General features: G+C 49.5%; 1 protein-coding gene across 5 annotated transcripts in view; it reads right to left on the bottom strand.

Annotated features, from left to right (window-relative positions):
• Positions 1–17,135, bottom strand: part of LOC134898490 (RNA exonuclease 1 homolog) — a 279,518-nt gene that overhangs the window by 233,673 nt on the left and 28,710 nt on the right. For 3 of the 5 annotated variants that reach the window (XM_063914099.1, XM_063914101.1, XM_063914098.1), the window contains exon 1: positions 13,481–13,772. The exons of 1 other annotated variant lie outside the window; for it this stretch is intronic. In XM_063914099.1, coding sequence (XP_063770169.1) covers positions 13,481–13,637 — 157 coding nt within the window. In that variant the 5' untranslated portion in view covers positions 13,638–13,772. Of the gene's footprint in view, positions 1–13,480; positions 13,773–17,135 lie in introns of those variants that run through there. One more of the 5 variants, XM_063914097.1, reaches the window with a different exon arrangement.

The following is a 17,135-nucleotide window of genomic DNA, read 5'->3' as shown; positions in this document are numbered from 1 at the left end:
TTTTCCGCCCAGCGAAGAATCCTTGCAGCTTTTGCCATTGCCCTCCTGCTTCTTGTGCCACCCTGTCTGTTTACGTGGGTGACTGCCGTGATGTTGTCCGACTGGATCAACACCGGCTGACCCTGAAGCAGAGGTCTTGCTAAGCTTAGAGCATTGTAAATGGCCCTTAGCTTCAGGATATTTATGTGAAGTGATGTCTCCAGGCTTGACCATAAGCCCTGGATATTACTTCCCTGTGTGACTGCTCCCCAGCCTCGCAGGCTGGTATCCGTGGTCACCAGGACCCAGTCCTGAATGCCGAATCTGCGGCCCTCTAGAAGATGAGCACTCTGCAACCACCACAGGAGGGACACCCTTGTCCTTGGTGACAGGGTTATCCGCTGATGCATCTGAAGATGCGACCCGGACCATTTGTCCAGCAGGTCCCACTGGAAAGTTCTTGCGTGGAATCTGCCGAATGGGATTGCTTCGTAGGAAGCCACCATTTTACCCAGAACCCTTGTGCATTGATGCACTGAGACTTGGCTCGGTTTTAGGAGGTTCCTGACTAGCTCAGATAACTCCCTGGCTTTCTCCTCTGGGAGAAACACCTTTTTCTGGATTGTGTCCAGGATCATCCCTAGGAACAGAAGACAAGTCGTCGGAACCAGCTGCGATTTTGGAATATTGAGAATCCAATCGTGCTGCCGCAACACTACCTGAGATAGTGCTACACTGACCTCCAACTGTTCCTTGGATCTTACCCTTATCAGGGAATCGTCCAAGTAAGGGATAACTAAAATTCCCTTCCTTCGAAGGAATATCATCATTTCGGCCATTACCTTGGTAAAAACCCGGGGTGCCGTGGACCATCCCTACGGCAGCGTCTGAACTGATAGTGACAGTTCTGTACCATAAACCTGAGGTACCCTTGGTGAGAAGGGTAAATTTTGACATGAAGGTAAGCATCCTTGATGTCCCGAGACATCATGTAGTCCCCTTCTAACAGGTTCGCAATCACTGCTCTGAGTGACTCAATCTTGAATTTGAACCTCTGTATGTAAGTGTTCAAAGATTTTAGATTTAGAATCGGTCTCACCGAGCCGTCCGGCTTCGGTACCACAACAGTGTGAAATAATACCCCGTTCCCTGTTGCAGGAGGGGTACCTTGTTATCACCTGCTGGGAATACAGCTTGTGAATGGCTTCCAAAACAGTCTCCCTGTCAGAAGGAGACATTGGTAAAGCCGACTTTAGGAAACGGCGAGGGGGAGACGTCTCGAATTCTAATTTGTACCCCTGAGATATCACCTGAAGGATCCAGGGGTCTACTTGCGAGTGAGCCCACTGCGCGCTGAAATTCATTGAGACGGGCCCCCCACCGTGCCTGATTCTGCTTGTAAAGCCCCAGCGTCATACTGAGGGCTTGGCAGAGGCGGGAGAGGGTTTCTGTTCCTGGGAACTGGCTGATTTCTGCAGCCTTTTTCCTCTCCCTCTGTCACGGGGCAGAAATGAGTAATCGTTTGCCCGCTTGTCCATGAAAAGACTGCGCCTGATAATACGGCGTCTTCTCATGTTGAGAGGCGACCTGGGGTACAAACGTGAATTTCCCAGCTGTTGCCGTGGCCACCAGGTCTGAAAGACCGACCCCAAATAACTCCTCCCCTTAATAAGGCAATACTTCCAAATGCCGTTTGGAATCCGCATCACCTGACCACTGTCGTGTCCATAACCCTCTACTGGCAGAAATGGACAACGCACTTAGACTTGATGCCAGTCGGCAAATATTCCGCTGTGCATCACGCATATATAGAAATGCATCTTTTAAATGCTCTATAGGCAATAATATACTGTCCCTATCTAGGGTATCAATATTTTCAGTCAGGGAATCCGACCACACCAACCCAGCACTGCACATCCAGGCTGAGGCGATTGCTGGTCGCAGTATAACACCAGTATGTGTGTAAATACATTTTAGGATACCCTCCTGCTTTCTATCAGCAGGATCCTTAAGGGCAGCCATCTCAGGAGAGGGTAGAGCCCTTACAAGCGTGTGAGCGCTTTATCCCCCCTAGGGGGTGTTTCCCAACGCACCCTAACCTCTGGCGGGAAAGGATATAATGCCAATAACATTTTAGAAATTATCAGTTATCGGGGGAAAACCACGCATCATCACACACCTCATTTAATTTCTCAGATTCAGGAAAACTACAGGTAGTTTTTCCTCACTGAACATAATACCCCTTTTTGGTGGTACTCGTATTATCAGAAATGTGTAAAACATTTTTCATTGCCTCAATCATGTAACGTGTGGCCCTACTGGAAGTCACATTTGTCTCTTCACCGTCGACTCTGGAGTCAGTATCCTTGTCGGCGTCTATAACTGCCATCTGAGGTAACGGGCGCTTTAGAGCCCCTGACGGCCTATGAGACGTCTGGACAGGCACAAGCTGAGTAGCTGGCTGTCTCATGTCAACCACTGTCTTTTATACAGAGCTGACACTGTCATGTAATTCCTTCCAACAGTTCATCCACTCAGGTGTCGACCCCCTAGGGGGTGACATCACTATTACAGGCAATCTGCTCCGTCTCCACATCATTTTTCTCCTCATACATGTCGACACAAATGTACCGACATACAGCACACACACAGGGAATGCTCTGATAGAGGACAGGACCCCACTAGCCCTTTGGGGAGACAGAGGGAGAGTTTGCCAGCACACACCAGAGCGCTATATATATATACACAGGGATAACCTTATATAAGTGTTTTTCCCCTTATAGCTGCTGTTTTATTTAATACTGCGCGTAATTAGTGCCCCCCCTCTCTTTTTTAACCCTTTCTGTAGTGTAGTGACTGCAGGGGAGAGACAGGGAGCTTCCCTCCAACGGAGCTGTGAGGGAAAATGGCGCCAGTGTGCTGAGGAGATAAGGCCGCCGATAAGGGGGCGGAGGCTATCTCCCGTTTTTCTATGCATTTTGGCAGGGGTTAAATGCATCCATATAGCCCAGGAGCTATATGTGATGCATTCTTTTGCCATCCAAGGTGTTTATTATTGCGTCTCAGGGCGCTCCCCCCCAGCGCCCTGCACCCTCAGTGACCGGAGTGTGAAGTGTGCTGAGAGCAATGGCACACAGCTGCGGTGCTGTGCGCTACCTTATTGAAGACAGGACGTCTTCTGCCGCCGATTTTCCGGACCTCTTCTGCTCTTCTGGCTCTGTAAGGGGGCCGGCGGCGCGGCTCTGGGACCCATCCAGGCTGGGCCTGTGATCGTCCCTCTGGAGCTAATGTCCAGTAGCCTAAGAAGCCCAATCCACTCTGCACGCAGGTGAGTTCGCTCCTTCTCCCCTTAGTCCCTCGATGCAGTGAGCCTGTTGCCAGCAGGTCTCACTGAAAATAAAAAACCTAAACTAAAACTTTCACTAAGAAGCTCAGGAGAGCCCCTAGTGTGCACCCTTCTCGTTCGGGCACAGAGATCTAACTGAGGCTTGGAGGAGGGTCATAGGGGGAGGAGCCAGTGCACACCACATAGTCCTAAAGCTTTCTTTAGATGTGCCCAGTCTCCTGCGGAGCCGTTATTCCCCATGGTCCTTACAGAGTCCCCAGCATCCACTTAGGACGTTAGAGAAATTGGTAATGACAATCCTGTACCGCAAATCTGAGGTACGCCTGATGAGGTGGATAAATGGGGACATGAAGGTATGCATCCTTTATGTCCAGAGACACCATAAAATCCCCCCCTTCCAGGCTTGCGATGACCGCTCTTAGCGATTCCATCTTGAACCTTTTCAAGTATAGGTTAAGGGATTTTACATTTAAAATGGGTCCGACCGAACCGTCCGGTTTCGGGACTACAACCATGGTCGAGTAATATCCCCTTCCCTGTTGAAGGAGGGGAACCTTGACCACCACCTGTTGAAGATACAATTTTTGTATTGCATTTAACACTATCTCCCTTTCTTGGGGAGAAGCTGGTAGGGCCGATTTGAAAAATCGTCGAGGAGGCACCTCTTCGAATTCCAGCTTGTGACCCTGAGAAACAATTTCTATTGCCCAGGGATCCACCTGGGAGTGAACCCAGATGTGGCTGAAAATCCGAAGACGTGCCCCCCCTGGGCCGGACTCCGCCAGTGGAGCCCCAGCGTCATGCGGTGGATTTTGTAGAGGCCGGGGAGGACTTCTGTTCCTGGGAACTAGCTGTGTTGTGCAGCTTCTTTCCTCTGCCCCTACCTCTGGCAAGAAAGGACGCACCTCGCACTTTGTTTCTTTGTGATCGAAAGGACTGCATTTGATAATGCGGCGCTCTTAGGCTGTGAGGGAATATAAGGCAAAAATTTTGATTTTCCAGCTGTAGCTGTGGAGACTAGGTCCGAGAGACCTTCCCCAAACAATCCCTCACCCCTGTAAGGTAAAAACTCCATATGCCGTTTTGAGTCGGCATCACCAGTCCATTGCAGTGTCCATAGGACTTTTCTGGCAGAAATCGACATAGCGTTTATTCTAGAACCCAATAGACTAATGTCTCTTTGAGAATCTCTCATATATAGGACAGCATCTTTTATATGCCCCAGGGTCAATAAAATAGTACCCCTATCTAGGGTATCAATCTCCTCAGATAAGGTATCCGTCCATGCCGCTACAGCACTACACACCCAGGCCGACGCAATTGCCGGTCTGAGTAGTGTACCAGAATGTGTGTAAATGGACTTCATAGTACTTTTACTGCATGCTATCTGCAGGATCCCTGAGGATAGCTGTTAAGTCAGCTCTACCTTTTGGGTAAACGTGTCAATCCACCCTAGGGGGAAGATTCCCATCGTATCCTGGCCCTAGTAGGGAAATGATACTACCTGAGAATTCTTTGAGGGAAGCTGCAGTTTCTTGTCTGGAGATTCACGCTCTTTTTCTTCATGAGAGGGAAATTTACCTCAGCTTTCTTCCCCTTAAACATGTGTACCCTCGTGTCAGGGACAGATGAGTCATCAGTGATATGCAAAACATCTTTTATTACAATAATCATATATTGAATACTTTGCTGCCAGTTTTGGCTGTACTTTGCATTATCGTAGTCGACACTGGAGTCAGACTCCGTGTCGATATCAGTGTCTATTATTTTGGATAGTGAGCGTTGCGAGACTCTGAAGGTCTCTGCGACATAGGGACAGACATAGGTAGATTCCCTGTCTGTTCTCTAATCTTCTGTGCAATAAATTTATCTTAGCACTTACGGTAATTTCACATATCCATTCAGGTGTCGACGTTGTCGACGGAGACACCACACATTTGCTCCATCTCCTCCTTAAGAGAGCCTTTTACCTCAGACATGTCGACACACACGTACCAACACACCACACACTCAGGGAATGCTCTTTCTGAAGACAGTTCCCCCACAAGGCCCTTTGGAGAGACAGAGAGAGAGTATGCCAGCACACACCCCAGCGCTATATGACCCAGGAAAAAACACAGCAATTTAATGTTTACCCTGTAGCGCTGCTGTTATTATCTGCGCCGAATTATGTGCTCCCCCCTCTTTAAAACCCTCTCATCTACCGTGGTATCAGCAGGGGAGAGTCCGGGGAGCTTCCTCCCAGCGGTGCTGTGGAGAAAAACATGGCGCTGGTGAGTGCTGAGGGAGTAGCCCCGCCCCTTCGGCGGCGGGCTTCAGTCCCGCTAAAAGTGTAAAATTGGCGGGGGCTCATGCATATATACAGTGTCCAGCTGTATATATGCTCTCTTTTGCCAAATAAGAGGTTTATATTGCTGCCCAAGGCGCCCCCCTGCGCCCTTACAGTGACCGGAGTATGTGAGGTGTATGGGAGCAATGGCGCACAGCTGCAGTGCTGTGCATTACCTCAGTGAAGATCATGAAGTCTTCTGCCGCCTCTGAAGTCTTCTTTACTTGACATACTCACCCGGCTTCTATCTTCCGGCTCTGCGAGGGGGACGGCGGCGCGGCTCTGGGACGGACGGCTAGGGTGAGATCCTGCGTACCAATCCCTCTGGAGCTAATGGTGTCCAGTAGCCTAAGAAGCAGGCCCTTGCACTCAGAGTAGGGCTGCTTCTCTCCCCTCAGTCCCTCGATGCAGGGAGTCTGTTGCCAGCAGTGCTCCCTGAAAATAAAAAACCTAACAAAATACTTTGTCAGCAAGCTCAGGAGAGCTCTCTGAAAAGCACCCAGTCTCCTCTGGGCACAGTATTAAACTGAGGTCTGGAGGAGGGGCATAGAGGGAGGAGCCAGTGCACACCCAGATCTAAAGTCTTTCTTAAAGTGCCCATGTCTCCTGCGGAGCCCGTCTATCCCCATGGTCCTTACGGAGTCCCCAGCATCCTCTAGGACGTTAGAGAAACTTCAGCAGTGTCACAAGCCATCAATCTTCAAAATAGGGTTCAAACTGACGGTCAGCTGCTAAGTTTGATCACAAAGCTACTGAAACTCAATGGACCTATTAATACTACAATCCCCAGCATAACAATTTCACTGTAGAATATACCTTGCAGCGTTTCATTTTAAATGCAACAATTTATCTCAAAGCCCAAACAATAAGAACAAATAGTAAGAATTGCATATATTGCTTAAGCGATTCAATTGTGTAGTTGGTAAGTTCTCAAAATTAAATATTTCTAGGTAATTCTTTAAAACCTAGAATAGTTTGAGGAAAAAATAAGATTTTACTTACCGATAAATCTATTTCTCGTAGTCCGTAGTGGATGCTGGGGACTCCGTCAGGACCATGGGGATTAGCGGCTCCGCAGGAGACAGGGCACAAAACTAAAGCTTTAGGATCAGGTGGTGTGTACTGGCTCCTCCCCCTATGACCCTCCTCCAAGCCTCAGTTAGGATACTGTGCCCGGACGAGCGTACACAATAAGGAAGGATATTGAATCCCGGGTAAGACTCATACCAGCCACACCAATCACACCGTATAACTTGTGATCTAAACCCAGTTAACAGTATGACAAACGTAGGAGCCTCTGAACAGACGGCTCACAACAATAACAACCCGATTTTTTTGTAACAATAACTATGTACAAGTATTGCAGACAATCCGCACTTGGGATGGGCGCCCAGCATCCACTACGGACTACGAGAAATAGATTTATCGGTAAGTAAAATCTTATTTTCTCTGACGTCCTAAGTGGATGCTGGGGACTCCGTCAGGACCATGGGGATTATACCAAAGCTCCCAAACGGGCGGGAGAGTGCGGATGACTCTGCAGCACCGAGTGAGAGAACTCCAGGTCCTCCTCAGCCAGGGTGTGCCCCTGACCAAGTAGCAGCTCGGCAAAGTTGTAAAGCCGAGACCCCTCGGGCAGTCGCCCAAGATGAACCCACCTTCCTTGTGGAATGGGCATTTATATATTTTGGCTGTGGCAGTCCTGCCACAGAATGTGCAAGCTGAATTGTACTACACATTCAACTAGCAATCGTCTGCTTAGAAGCAAGAGCACCCAGTTTTTTGGGTGCATACAGGATAACAGCAAGTCAGTTTTCCTGACTCCAGCCGTCCTGGAAATCTATATTTTCAGGGCCCTGACAACATCTAGCAACTTGGAGTCCTCCAAGTCTCTAGTAGCCGCAGGTACCACAATAAGCTGGTTCAGATGAAACGCTGACACCACCTTAGGGAGAAACTGGGGACGAGTCCGCAGCTCTGCCCTGTCCGAATGGACAATCAGATATGGGCTTTTGTGAGACAAAGCCGCCAATTCTGACACTCGCCTGGCCGAGGCCAGGGCCAACATCATGGTCACTTTCCATGTGAGATATTTCAAATCCACAGATTTGAGCGGTTTAAACCAACGTGATTTGAGGAATCCCAGGACTACGTTGAGATCCCACAGTGCCACTGGAGGCACAAAAGGGGGTTGTATATGCAGTACTCCCTTGTCAAATTTCTGGACTTCAGGAACTGAAGCCAATTCTTTCTGGAAGAAAATAGACAGGGCCGAAATTTGAACCCTAATGGACCCCAATTTGAGGCCCATAGACACTCCTGTTTGCAGGAAATGCAGGAATCGACCGAGTTGAAATTTCTTCGTGGGGCCTTCCTGGCCTCACCACGCAACATATTTTCGCCACATGTGGTGATAATGTTGTGTGGTCACCTCCTTCCTGGCTTTGACCAGGGTAGGAATGACCTCTTCCGGAATGCCTTTTTTTTCCCTTAGGATCCGGCGTTCAACCGCCATGCCGTCAAACGCACCCGCGGTAAGTCTTGGAACAGACATGGTACTTGCTGAAGCAAGACCCTTCTTATCGGCAGAGGCCCTGAGTCCTCTGTGAGCATCTCATGAAGTTCCGGGTACCAAGTCCTTCTTGGCCCATCCGGAGCCACGAGTATAGTTCTTACTCCTCTACGTCTTATAATTCTCAGTACCTTTGGTATGAGAAGCAGAGGAGGGAACACATACACCGACTGGTACACCCATGGTGTTACCAGAACGTCCACAGCTATTTCCTGAGGATCTCTTGACCTGGCGCAATACCTGTCCAGTTTTTTGTTCAGGCGGGACGCCATCATGTCCACCTTTGGTCTTTCCCAACGGTGCACAATCATGTGGAAACAACTTCTCGATGAAGTCCCCACTCTCCCGGGTGGAGGTCGTGCTGAGGAAGTCTGCTTCCCAGTTGTCCACTCCCGGAATGAAAACTGCTGACAGTGCTATCACATGTTTTTCCGCCAAGCGAAGAATCATTGCAGTTTCTGCCATTGTCCTCCTGCTTCTTGTGCCGCCCTGTCTGTTTACGTGGGCGACTGCCGTGATGTTGTCCCACTGGATCAATACCGGCTGACCTTGAAGCAGAGGTCTTGCTAAGCTTAAAGCATTGTAAATTGCTCTTAGCTCCAGTATATTTATGCGGAGAGAAGTCCCCAGACTTGATCACACTCCCTGGAAATGTTTTCCCTGTGTGACTGCTCCCCAGCCTTTCAAGCTGGAATCCGTGGTCACCAGGACCCAGTCCTGAATGCATAACTGTGGCACTTTAGTAGATGAGCACTCTGCAGCCACCACAGAAGAGACACCCTTGTCCTTGGAGACAGGGTTATCCGCTGATGCATCTGAAGATGCGATCCGGACTATTTGTCCAGCAGATCCCACTGAAAAGTTCTTGCGTGAAATCTGCCGAATGGAATCGCTTCGTAAGAAGCCACCATTTTTCCCAGGACCCTTGTGCAATGATGCACTGACACTTTTCCTGGTTTTAGGAGGTTCCTGACTAGCTCGGATAACTCCCTGGCTTTCTCCTCCGGGAGAAACACCTTTTTCTGGACTGTGTCCAGAATCATCCCTAGGGACAGCAGACGTGTCGTCGGAGACAGCTGCGATTTTGGAATATTTAGAATCCACCCGTGCTGTCTTAGAACTACTTGAGATAGTGCTACTCCGACCTCCAACTGTTCTCTGGACCTTGCCCTTATCAGGAGATCGTCCAAGTAAGGGATAATTAAGACGCCTTATCTTTGAAGAAGAATCATCATTTCGGCCATTACCTTGGTAAAGACCCGGGGTGCCGTGGACAATCCAAACGGCAGCGTCTGAAACTGATAGTGACAGTTTTGTACCACGAAACTGAGGTACCCTTTGTGAGAAGGGCAAATTTGGACATGGAGGTAAGCATCCTTGATGTCCAGGGACACCATATAGTCCCCTTCTTCCTGGTTCGCTATCACTGCTCTGAGTGACTCCATTTAGAATAGGTCTCACCGAGCCGTCTGGCTTCAGTACCACAATATAGTGTGGAATAATACCCCTTTACTTGTTGTAGGAGGGGTACTTTGATTATCACCTGCTGGGAATACAGCTTGTGAATTGTTTCCAATACTGCCTCCCTGTCGGAGGTAGACGTTGGTAAAGCAAACTTCAGGAACCTGCGAGGGGGAGACGTCTCGAATTTCCAATCTGTACCCCTGGGATACTACTTGTAGGATCCAGGGGTCCACTTGCGAGTGAGCCCACTGCGTGCTGAAACTCTTGAGACGACCCCCCACCGCACCTATTTGTACGGCCCCAGCGTCATGCTGAGGACTTGGCAGAAGCGGTGGAAGGCTTCTGTTCCTGGGAATGGGCTGCCTGCTGCAGTCTTCTTCCCTTACCTCTATCCCTGAGCAGATATTATGGGGACGAAAGGACTGAGGCTGAAAAGACTGTCTTTTTCTGCTGAGATGTGACTTGGGGTAAAAAAGGTGGATTTTCTAGCTGTTGCCGTGGCCACCAGGTCCGATGGACCGACCCCAAATAACTCCTCCCCTTTATACGGCAATACTTCCATGTGCCGTTTGGAATCTGCATCACCTGACCACTGTCGTGTCCAGAAACATCGTCTGGCAGATATGGACATCGCACTTACTCTTGATGCCAGAGTTTCGCATATATAGAAATGCATCTTTTAAATGCTCTATAGTCAATAAAATACTGTCCCTGTCAAGGGTATCAATATTTCCAGTCAGGGAATCCGACCAAGCCACCCCAGCACTGCCCATCCAGGCTGAGGCGATCGCTGGTCGCAGTATAACACCAGTATGTGTGTATATACTTTTTAGGATATTTTCCAACCTCCTATCAGTTGGCTCCTTGAGGGCGTCCGTATCTGGAGACGGTAACGCCACTTGTTTTTATAAGCGTGTGAGCGCCTTATCCACCCTAAGGTGTGTTTCCCAGCGCGCCATAACTTCTGGCGGGAAAAGGTATACCGCCAATAATTTTCTATCGGGGGAAACCCACGCATCATCACACACTTCATTTAATTTATCTGATTCAGGAAAAACCACATGTAGTTTTTTCACACTCCACATACTACAAGTACCACAAAAAAGGGTATTATCAGAAATATGTAACATCTCCTTCATTGCCCTTAACAAGTAACGTGTGGCCCTAAAGGAAAATACGTTTGTTTCTTCACCGTCGACACTGGAGTCAGTGTCCGTGTCGACCGACTGAGGTAAAAGGACGTTTTAACGCCCCTGACGGTGTTTTAGACGCCTGGACAGATACTAATTTGGTTTGCCGGCCGTCTCATGTCGTCAACCGACCTTGCAGCGTGTTGACATTATCACGTAATTCCTTAAATAAGCCATCCATTCCGGTGTCGACTCCCTAGAGAGTGACATCACCATTACCGGCAATTGCTCCGCCTCCTCACCAACATCGTCCTCATACATGTCGACACACAAGTACCGACACACAGCACACACACAGGGAATGCTCTGATAGAGGACAGGACCCCACTAGCCCTTTGGGGAGACAGAGGGAGAGTTTGCCAGCACACACCAAAAACACTATATTATACAGGGACAACCTTTATATAAGTGTTTTTCCCTTATAGCATTTTAATATATATATACATATCGCCAAATAAGTGCCCCCCCTCTCTGTTTTAACCCTGTTTCTGTAGTGCAGTGCAGGGGAGAGCCTGGGAGCCTTCCCACCAGCCTTTCTGTGAGGGAAAATGGCGCTGTGTGCTGAGGAGAATAGGCCCCGCCCCCTTTTCGGCGGGCTTCTTCTCCCGTTTTTCTGAGACCTGGCAGGGGTTAAATACATCCATATAGCCTCCAGGGGCTATATGTGATGTATTTTTAGCCAGAATAAGGTATTATACATTGCTGCCCAGGGCGCCCCCAGCAACGCCCTGCACCCTCCGTGACCGTTGGTGTGAAGTGTGTGACAACAATGGCGCACAGCTGCAGTGCTGTGCGCTACCTTCATGAAGACTGAAAAGCCTTCTGCCGCCGGTTTCTGGACCTTCAATCTTCAGCATCTGCAAGGGGGGTCGGCGGCGCGGCTCCGGGACGAACCCCAGGGTGAGACCTGTGTTCCGACTCCCTCTGGAGCTAATGGTGTCCAGTAGCCTAAGAAGCCAATCCATCCTGCACGCAGGTGAGTTGAACTTCTCTCCCCTAAGTCCCTCGATGCAGTGAGCCTGTTGCCAGCAGGACTCACTGAAAATAAGAAACCTAAAAACTTTTTCTAAGCAGCTCCTTAAGAGAGCCACCTAGATTGCACCCTGCTCGGACGGGCACAAAAACCTAACTGAGGCTTGGAGGAGGGTCATAGGGGGAGGAGCCAGTACACACCACCTGATCCTAAAGCTTTAGTTTTGTGCCCTGTCTCCTGCGGAGCCGCTAATCCCCATGGTCCTGACGGAGTCCCCAGCATCCACTTAGGACGTCAGAGAAATAGGCACAGTTCATTACTGCATCACACCAAATGGCGGTGAAACATTTTCTACCTGAAACTAGGGATGGACATCAGAATGTGATGGTTTGAAACAATCAATGTTTTTGATTTGATGTTAAGTCAATTGATGGCTGCATTCCAATGTTTGCCACCATCGAATGGTAAACATTTGATGGTATTCTGATGTTTACTTCGTGTCCCGCCCCCAAGTCCCAACTTCAGCAGGCCACACTGCAGATGTTTTGCACATGCATAAGTCATATGATTTTTTTTTTCTATCAAATAGTTTTGATGCAATGGTTAGTTACCATCGCACTGAAAGATTTCATGGCAGAAACCCAGCTATCATTTCATGGTGGGCTTTCGATGTCCATCCCTACCTGAAACAAGCCGGTGGACCAAATACTAATATCTGCAGTGCACTCAGATTGCAGCAAGAAGACACTGGGAGGCAGACAGGTGGGAGTACAGATGGACATCGGAAGTCCACCAAATGATCCTTCAATACGATGGTAACAGACCATCACATCAATAGAATTAAATAGGAAAAAAAAAATCCTGATTTGCGCATACGCAAAAAAACAACAACAATTTGCTCTTGCACAAACCTCTGCATCACAGGCGCAAAACATCTGCAGCATAACCAGCCAGGGATGGGACCCTCACAACACCATCAAATGTTTACCATACAATGGTGGCAAACATTGGAACGCCACCATCAAATGGCAAAACCACTGCCATCACAATAAAAACATTGATGGTTGCAAACCATCACAATGCAATGTCCATACCTAGCAGAGAGGCACACAGGTGGGGTCAGGGAGGCACTGGTCAGCCACACAGGTGGGGTCAGGGGGGTACTGGTCAGCCACACAGGTGGGGTCAGGGGGGTACTGGTCAGCCACACAGGTGGGGTCAGGGGGGTACTGGTCAGCCACACAGGTGGGGTCAGGGGGGTACTGGTCAGCCACACAGGTGGGGTCAGGGGGGCACTGGTCAGCCACACAGGTGGGGTCAGGGGGGCACTGGTCAGCCACACAGGTGGGGTCAGGGGGGCACTGGTCAGCCACACTGGTGGGGTCAGGGGGGCACTGGTCAGCCACACTGGTGGGGTCAGGGGGGCACTGGTCAGCCACACTGGTGGGGTCAGGGGGGCACTGGTCAGCCACACTGGTGGGGTCAGGGGGGCACTGGTCAGCCACACTGGTGGGGTCAGGGGGGCACTGGTCAGCCACACAGGTGGGGTCAGGGAGGCACTGGTTAGGCACACAGGTGGGGTCAGTGAGGCACTGGTTAGCCACACAGGTGGGTGCAGGGGTCTCACCTAGGGCTGCCTTGGGAGGCTTGGCGGCTGTAATTGTACTATCACTGTCCACCCCGGCTGCCTTAGGACACACATGCTGGAACTGGCAGTGAGGCCGACTGCAGCCGCCAAGGAACGGGCAGTCCAGCAGCTGGAAGAAACCCGCAGGACGCAGCATCAGACGCGAATCACCTCCGCAGCTGGGCTCTTACTTTCCCGCCCAACCGCAGCAGCAGTAACTCAGAGGCTCCCTCCGGTCACTGATTAGGACGGGAGTGGGACTATTATACATTCGCGCAATCAAATAGGTGTCGGACACGGACTCATTTATTATGAGCAGCTGAGATTGCCCTGGCCACATCGGCTCCTTCTTTGTGCTTCCTGTACGATTCATCAGAGCATCAAATCCGTTTTATGTAGCCAGAGAGCATTCTGATGGATAATACGTCCATATATATTGGGGGACTGTAGTGCTTCAATATAGCTATAGTATCATGGTAAAAAATTATTTAAAAAATGTGAAAAAATATGAAAACTTTTAAAAATGTATAACTCCTCTTCCGTGTCATTCCTTAAATTATATTAACTTTTTTTTTTAAATAAAATTTCAACCTTTTAGTGTAAATGACCCAAGACATGAGGGAACATCATGATTTGACATCATAAAGCTTTTGTGCATTTGAATAGTTTTATTGCCTGGGTATTTGGGTATCCGAGCTCTAGGTCGACAGTCATTAGGTCCACCGTTAATGGTCGGTATGCAGTAGGTCAACATGGTCAAAAGGTCGACAGTACTTATGGACGAACGGTGCAAATAGTTGACACACATGGTCGACACAGCCTTTTGAGGGGTTTTAGCATTTGAATCAACTTTTCTCTATCGTCCTAGTGGATGCTGGGGTTCCTGAAAGGACCATGGGGAATAGCGGCTCCGCAGGAGACAGGGCACAAAAGTAAAGCTTTTCCGATCAGGTGGTGTGCACTGGCTCCTCCCCCTATGACCCTCCTCCAGACTCCAGTTAGATTTTTGTGCCCGGCCGAGAAGGGTGCAATTCTAGGTGGCTCTCCTAAAGAGCTGCTTAGAGAAAGTTTAGCTTAGGTTTTTTATTTTACAGTGAGTCCTGCTGGCAACAGGATCACTGCAACGAGGGACTGAGGGGAGAAGAAGTGAACTCACCTGCGTGCAGGATGGATTGGCTTCTTGGCTACTGGACATCAGCTCCAGAGGGACGATCACAGGTACAGCCTGGATGGTCACCGGAGCCGCGCCGCCGGCCCCCTTGCAGATGCTGAAGTTAGAAGAGGTCCAGAATCGGCGGCTGAAGACTCTGACAGTCTTCTAAAGGTAGCGCACAGCACTGCAGCTGTGCGCCATTTTCCTCTCAGCACACTTCACACGCTGTCACTGAGGGTGCAGGGCGCTGGGGGGGGGCGCCCTGGGAGGCAAATGTAAACCTATATACTGGCTAAAAATACCTCACATATAGCCCCCAGAGGCTATATGGAGATATTTAACCCCTGCCAAACTTCACTAAAGAGCGGGAGACGAGCCCGCCGGAAAAGGGGCGGGGCCTATCTCCTCAGCACACAGCGCCATTTTTTCTCTCACAGAAAGGCTGGAGAGAAGGCTCCCAGGCTCTCCCCTGCACTGCACTACAGAAACAGGGTTTAAACAGAGAGGGGGGCACTAATTGGCGATATAAATATATATATAAAGATGCTATTAGGGAGAAACAGTTATATAAGGTTGTCCCTATGTAATTATAGCGTTTTCTCTATCGTCCTTGTGGATGCTGGGGTTCCTGAAAGGACCATGGGGAATAGCGGCTCCGCAGGAGACAGGGCACAAAAAGTAAAGCTTTCCGATCAGGTGGTGTGCACTGGCTCCTCCCCCTATGACCCTCCTCCAGACTCCAGTTAGATTTTTGTGCCCGGCCGAGAAGGGTGCAATCTAGGTGGCTCTCCTAAAGAGCTGCTTAGAGAAAGTTTAGCTTAGGTTTTTTATTTTACAGTGAGTCCTGCTGGCAACAGGATCACTGCAACGAGGGACTTAGGGGAGAAGGAGTGAACTCACCTGCGTGCAGGATGGATTGGCTTCTTGGCTACTGGACATCAGCTCCAGAGGGACGATCACAGGTACAGCCTGGATGGTCACCGGAGCCGCGCCGCCGGCCCCCTTGCAGATGCTGAAGTAAGAAGAGGTCCAGAATCGGCGGCTGAAGACTCCTGCAGTCTTCTAAAGGTAGCGCACAGCACTGCAGCTGTGCGCCATTTTCCTCTCAGCACACTTCACACGGCAGTCACTGAGGGTGCAGGGCGCTGGGAGGGGGGCGCCCTGGGAGGCAAATGAAAACCTTTTTTGGCGAAAAATACCTCACATATAGCCCCCAGAGGCTATATGGAGATATTTAACCCCTGCCAAGATTCACTAAATAGCGGGAGACGAGCCCGCCGAAAAAGGGGCGGGGCCTATCTCCTCAGCACACAGCGCCATTTTCTCTCACAGAAAGCCTGGAGAGAAGGCTCCCAGGCTCTCCCCTGCACTGCACTACAGAAACAGGGTTAAAACAGAGAGGGGGGGCACTGATTTTGGCGATATTGAGATATATATAAAGATGCTATAAGGGAAAACACTTATATAAGGTTGTCCCTATATAATTATAGCGTTTTGGTGTGTGCTGGCAAACTCTCCCTCTGTCTCCCCAAAGGGCTAGTGTGGGTCCTGTCCTCTGTCAGAGCATTCCCGGTGTGTGTGCTGTGTGTCGGTACGTGTGTGTCGACATGTATGAGGACGATGTTGGTGAGGAGGCGGAGAAATTGCCTGTAATGGTGATGTCACTCTCTAGGGAGTCGACACCGGAATGGATGGCTTATTTAGGGAATTACGTGAGAATGTCAACACGCTGCAAGGTCGGTTGACGACGTGAGACGGCCGACAAACTATTAGTACCGGTCCAGGCGTCTCAGAAACACCGTCAGGGGCGTTAAAAACGCCCATTTACCTCAGTCGGTCGACACAGACACAGACACGGACACTGAATCCAGTGTCGACGGTGAATAAACAAACGTATTTCTCATTAGGGCCACACGTTAAGGGCAATGAAGGAGGTGTTGCATATTTCTGATACTACAAGTACCACAAAAAAGGGTATTATGTGGGAGTGAAAAAACTACCTGTAGTTTTTCCTGAATCAGATAAAATAAAATGAAGTGTGTGATGATGCGTGGGGTTACCCCGATAGCAAATATTGGCGTTATACCCTTTCCCGCCAGAAATTAGGGCGCGTTGGGAAACACCCCTTAGGGTGATAAGGCGCTCACACGCTTATCAAGTGGCGTTACCGTCTCCAGATACGGCCGCCCTCAAGGAGCCAGCTGATAGGAAGCTGGAAAGATATCCTAAAAAGTATATACACACATACGGTGGTTATACTGCGACCAGCGATCGCCATCAGCCTGGAGATGCAGTGCTGGGTTGGCTTGGTCGGATTCCCTGACTGAAAATATTTTATTCATATAGAGCATTTAATAGGATGCATTCTATATATATGTACGTGAGATGCACAGAGGGATATTTGCTCTCTGGCATCAAGATAAGTACGTTGTCCATATCACCCAGAAGATGTCATGGACACGACAGTGGTCAGGTGATACAGATCCCATACGGCACATGGAA

The sequence above is a fragment of the Pseudophryne corroboree genome, chromosome 1 (assembly GCF_028390025.1).
Source record: "Pseudophryne corroboree isolate aPseCor3 chromosome 1, aPseCor3.hap2, whole genome shotgun sequence".
Lineage (NCBI taxonomy): Eukaryota > Metazoa > Chordata > Amphibia > Anura > Myobatrachidae > Pseudophryne > Pseudophryne corroboree.
Note: the sequence above shows the minus strand (reverse complement) of the source record. Positions and strands in the feature narration are given on the sequence as shown.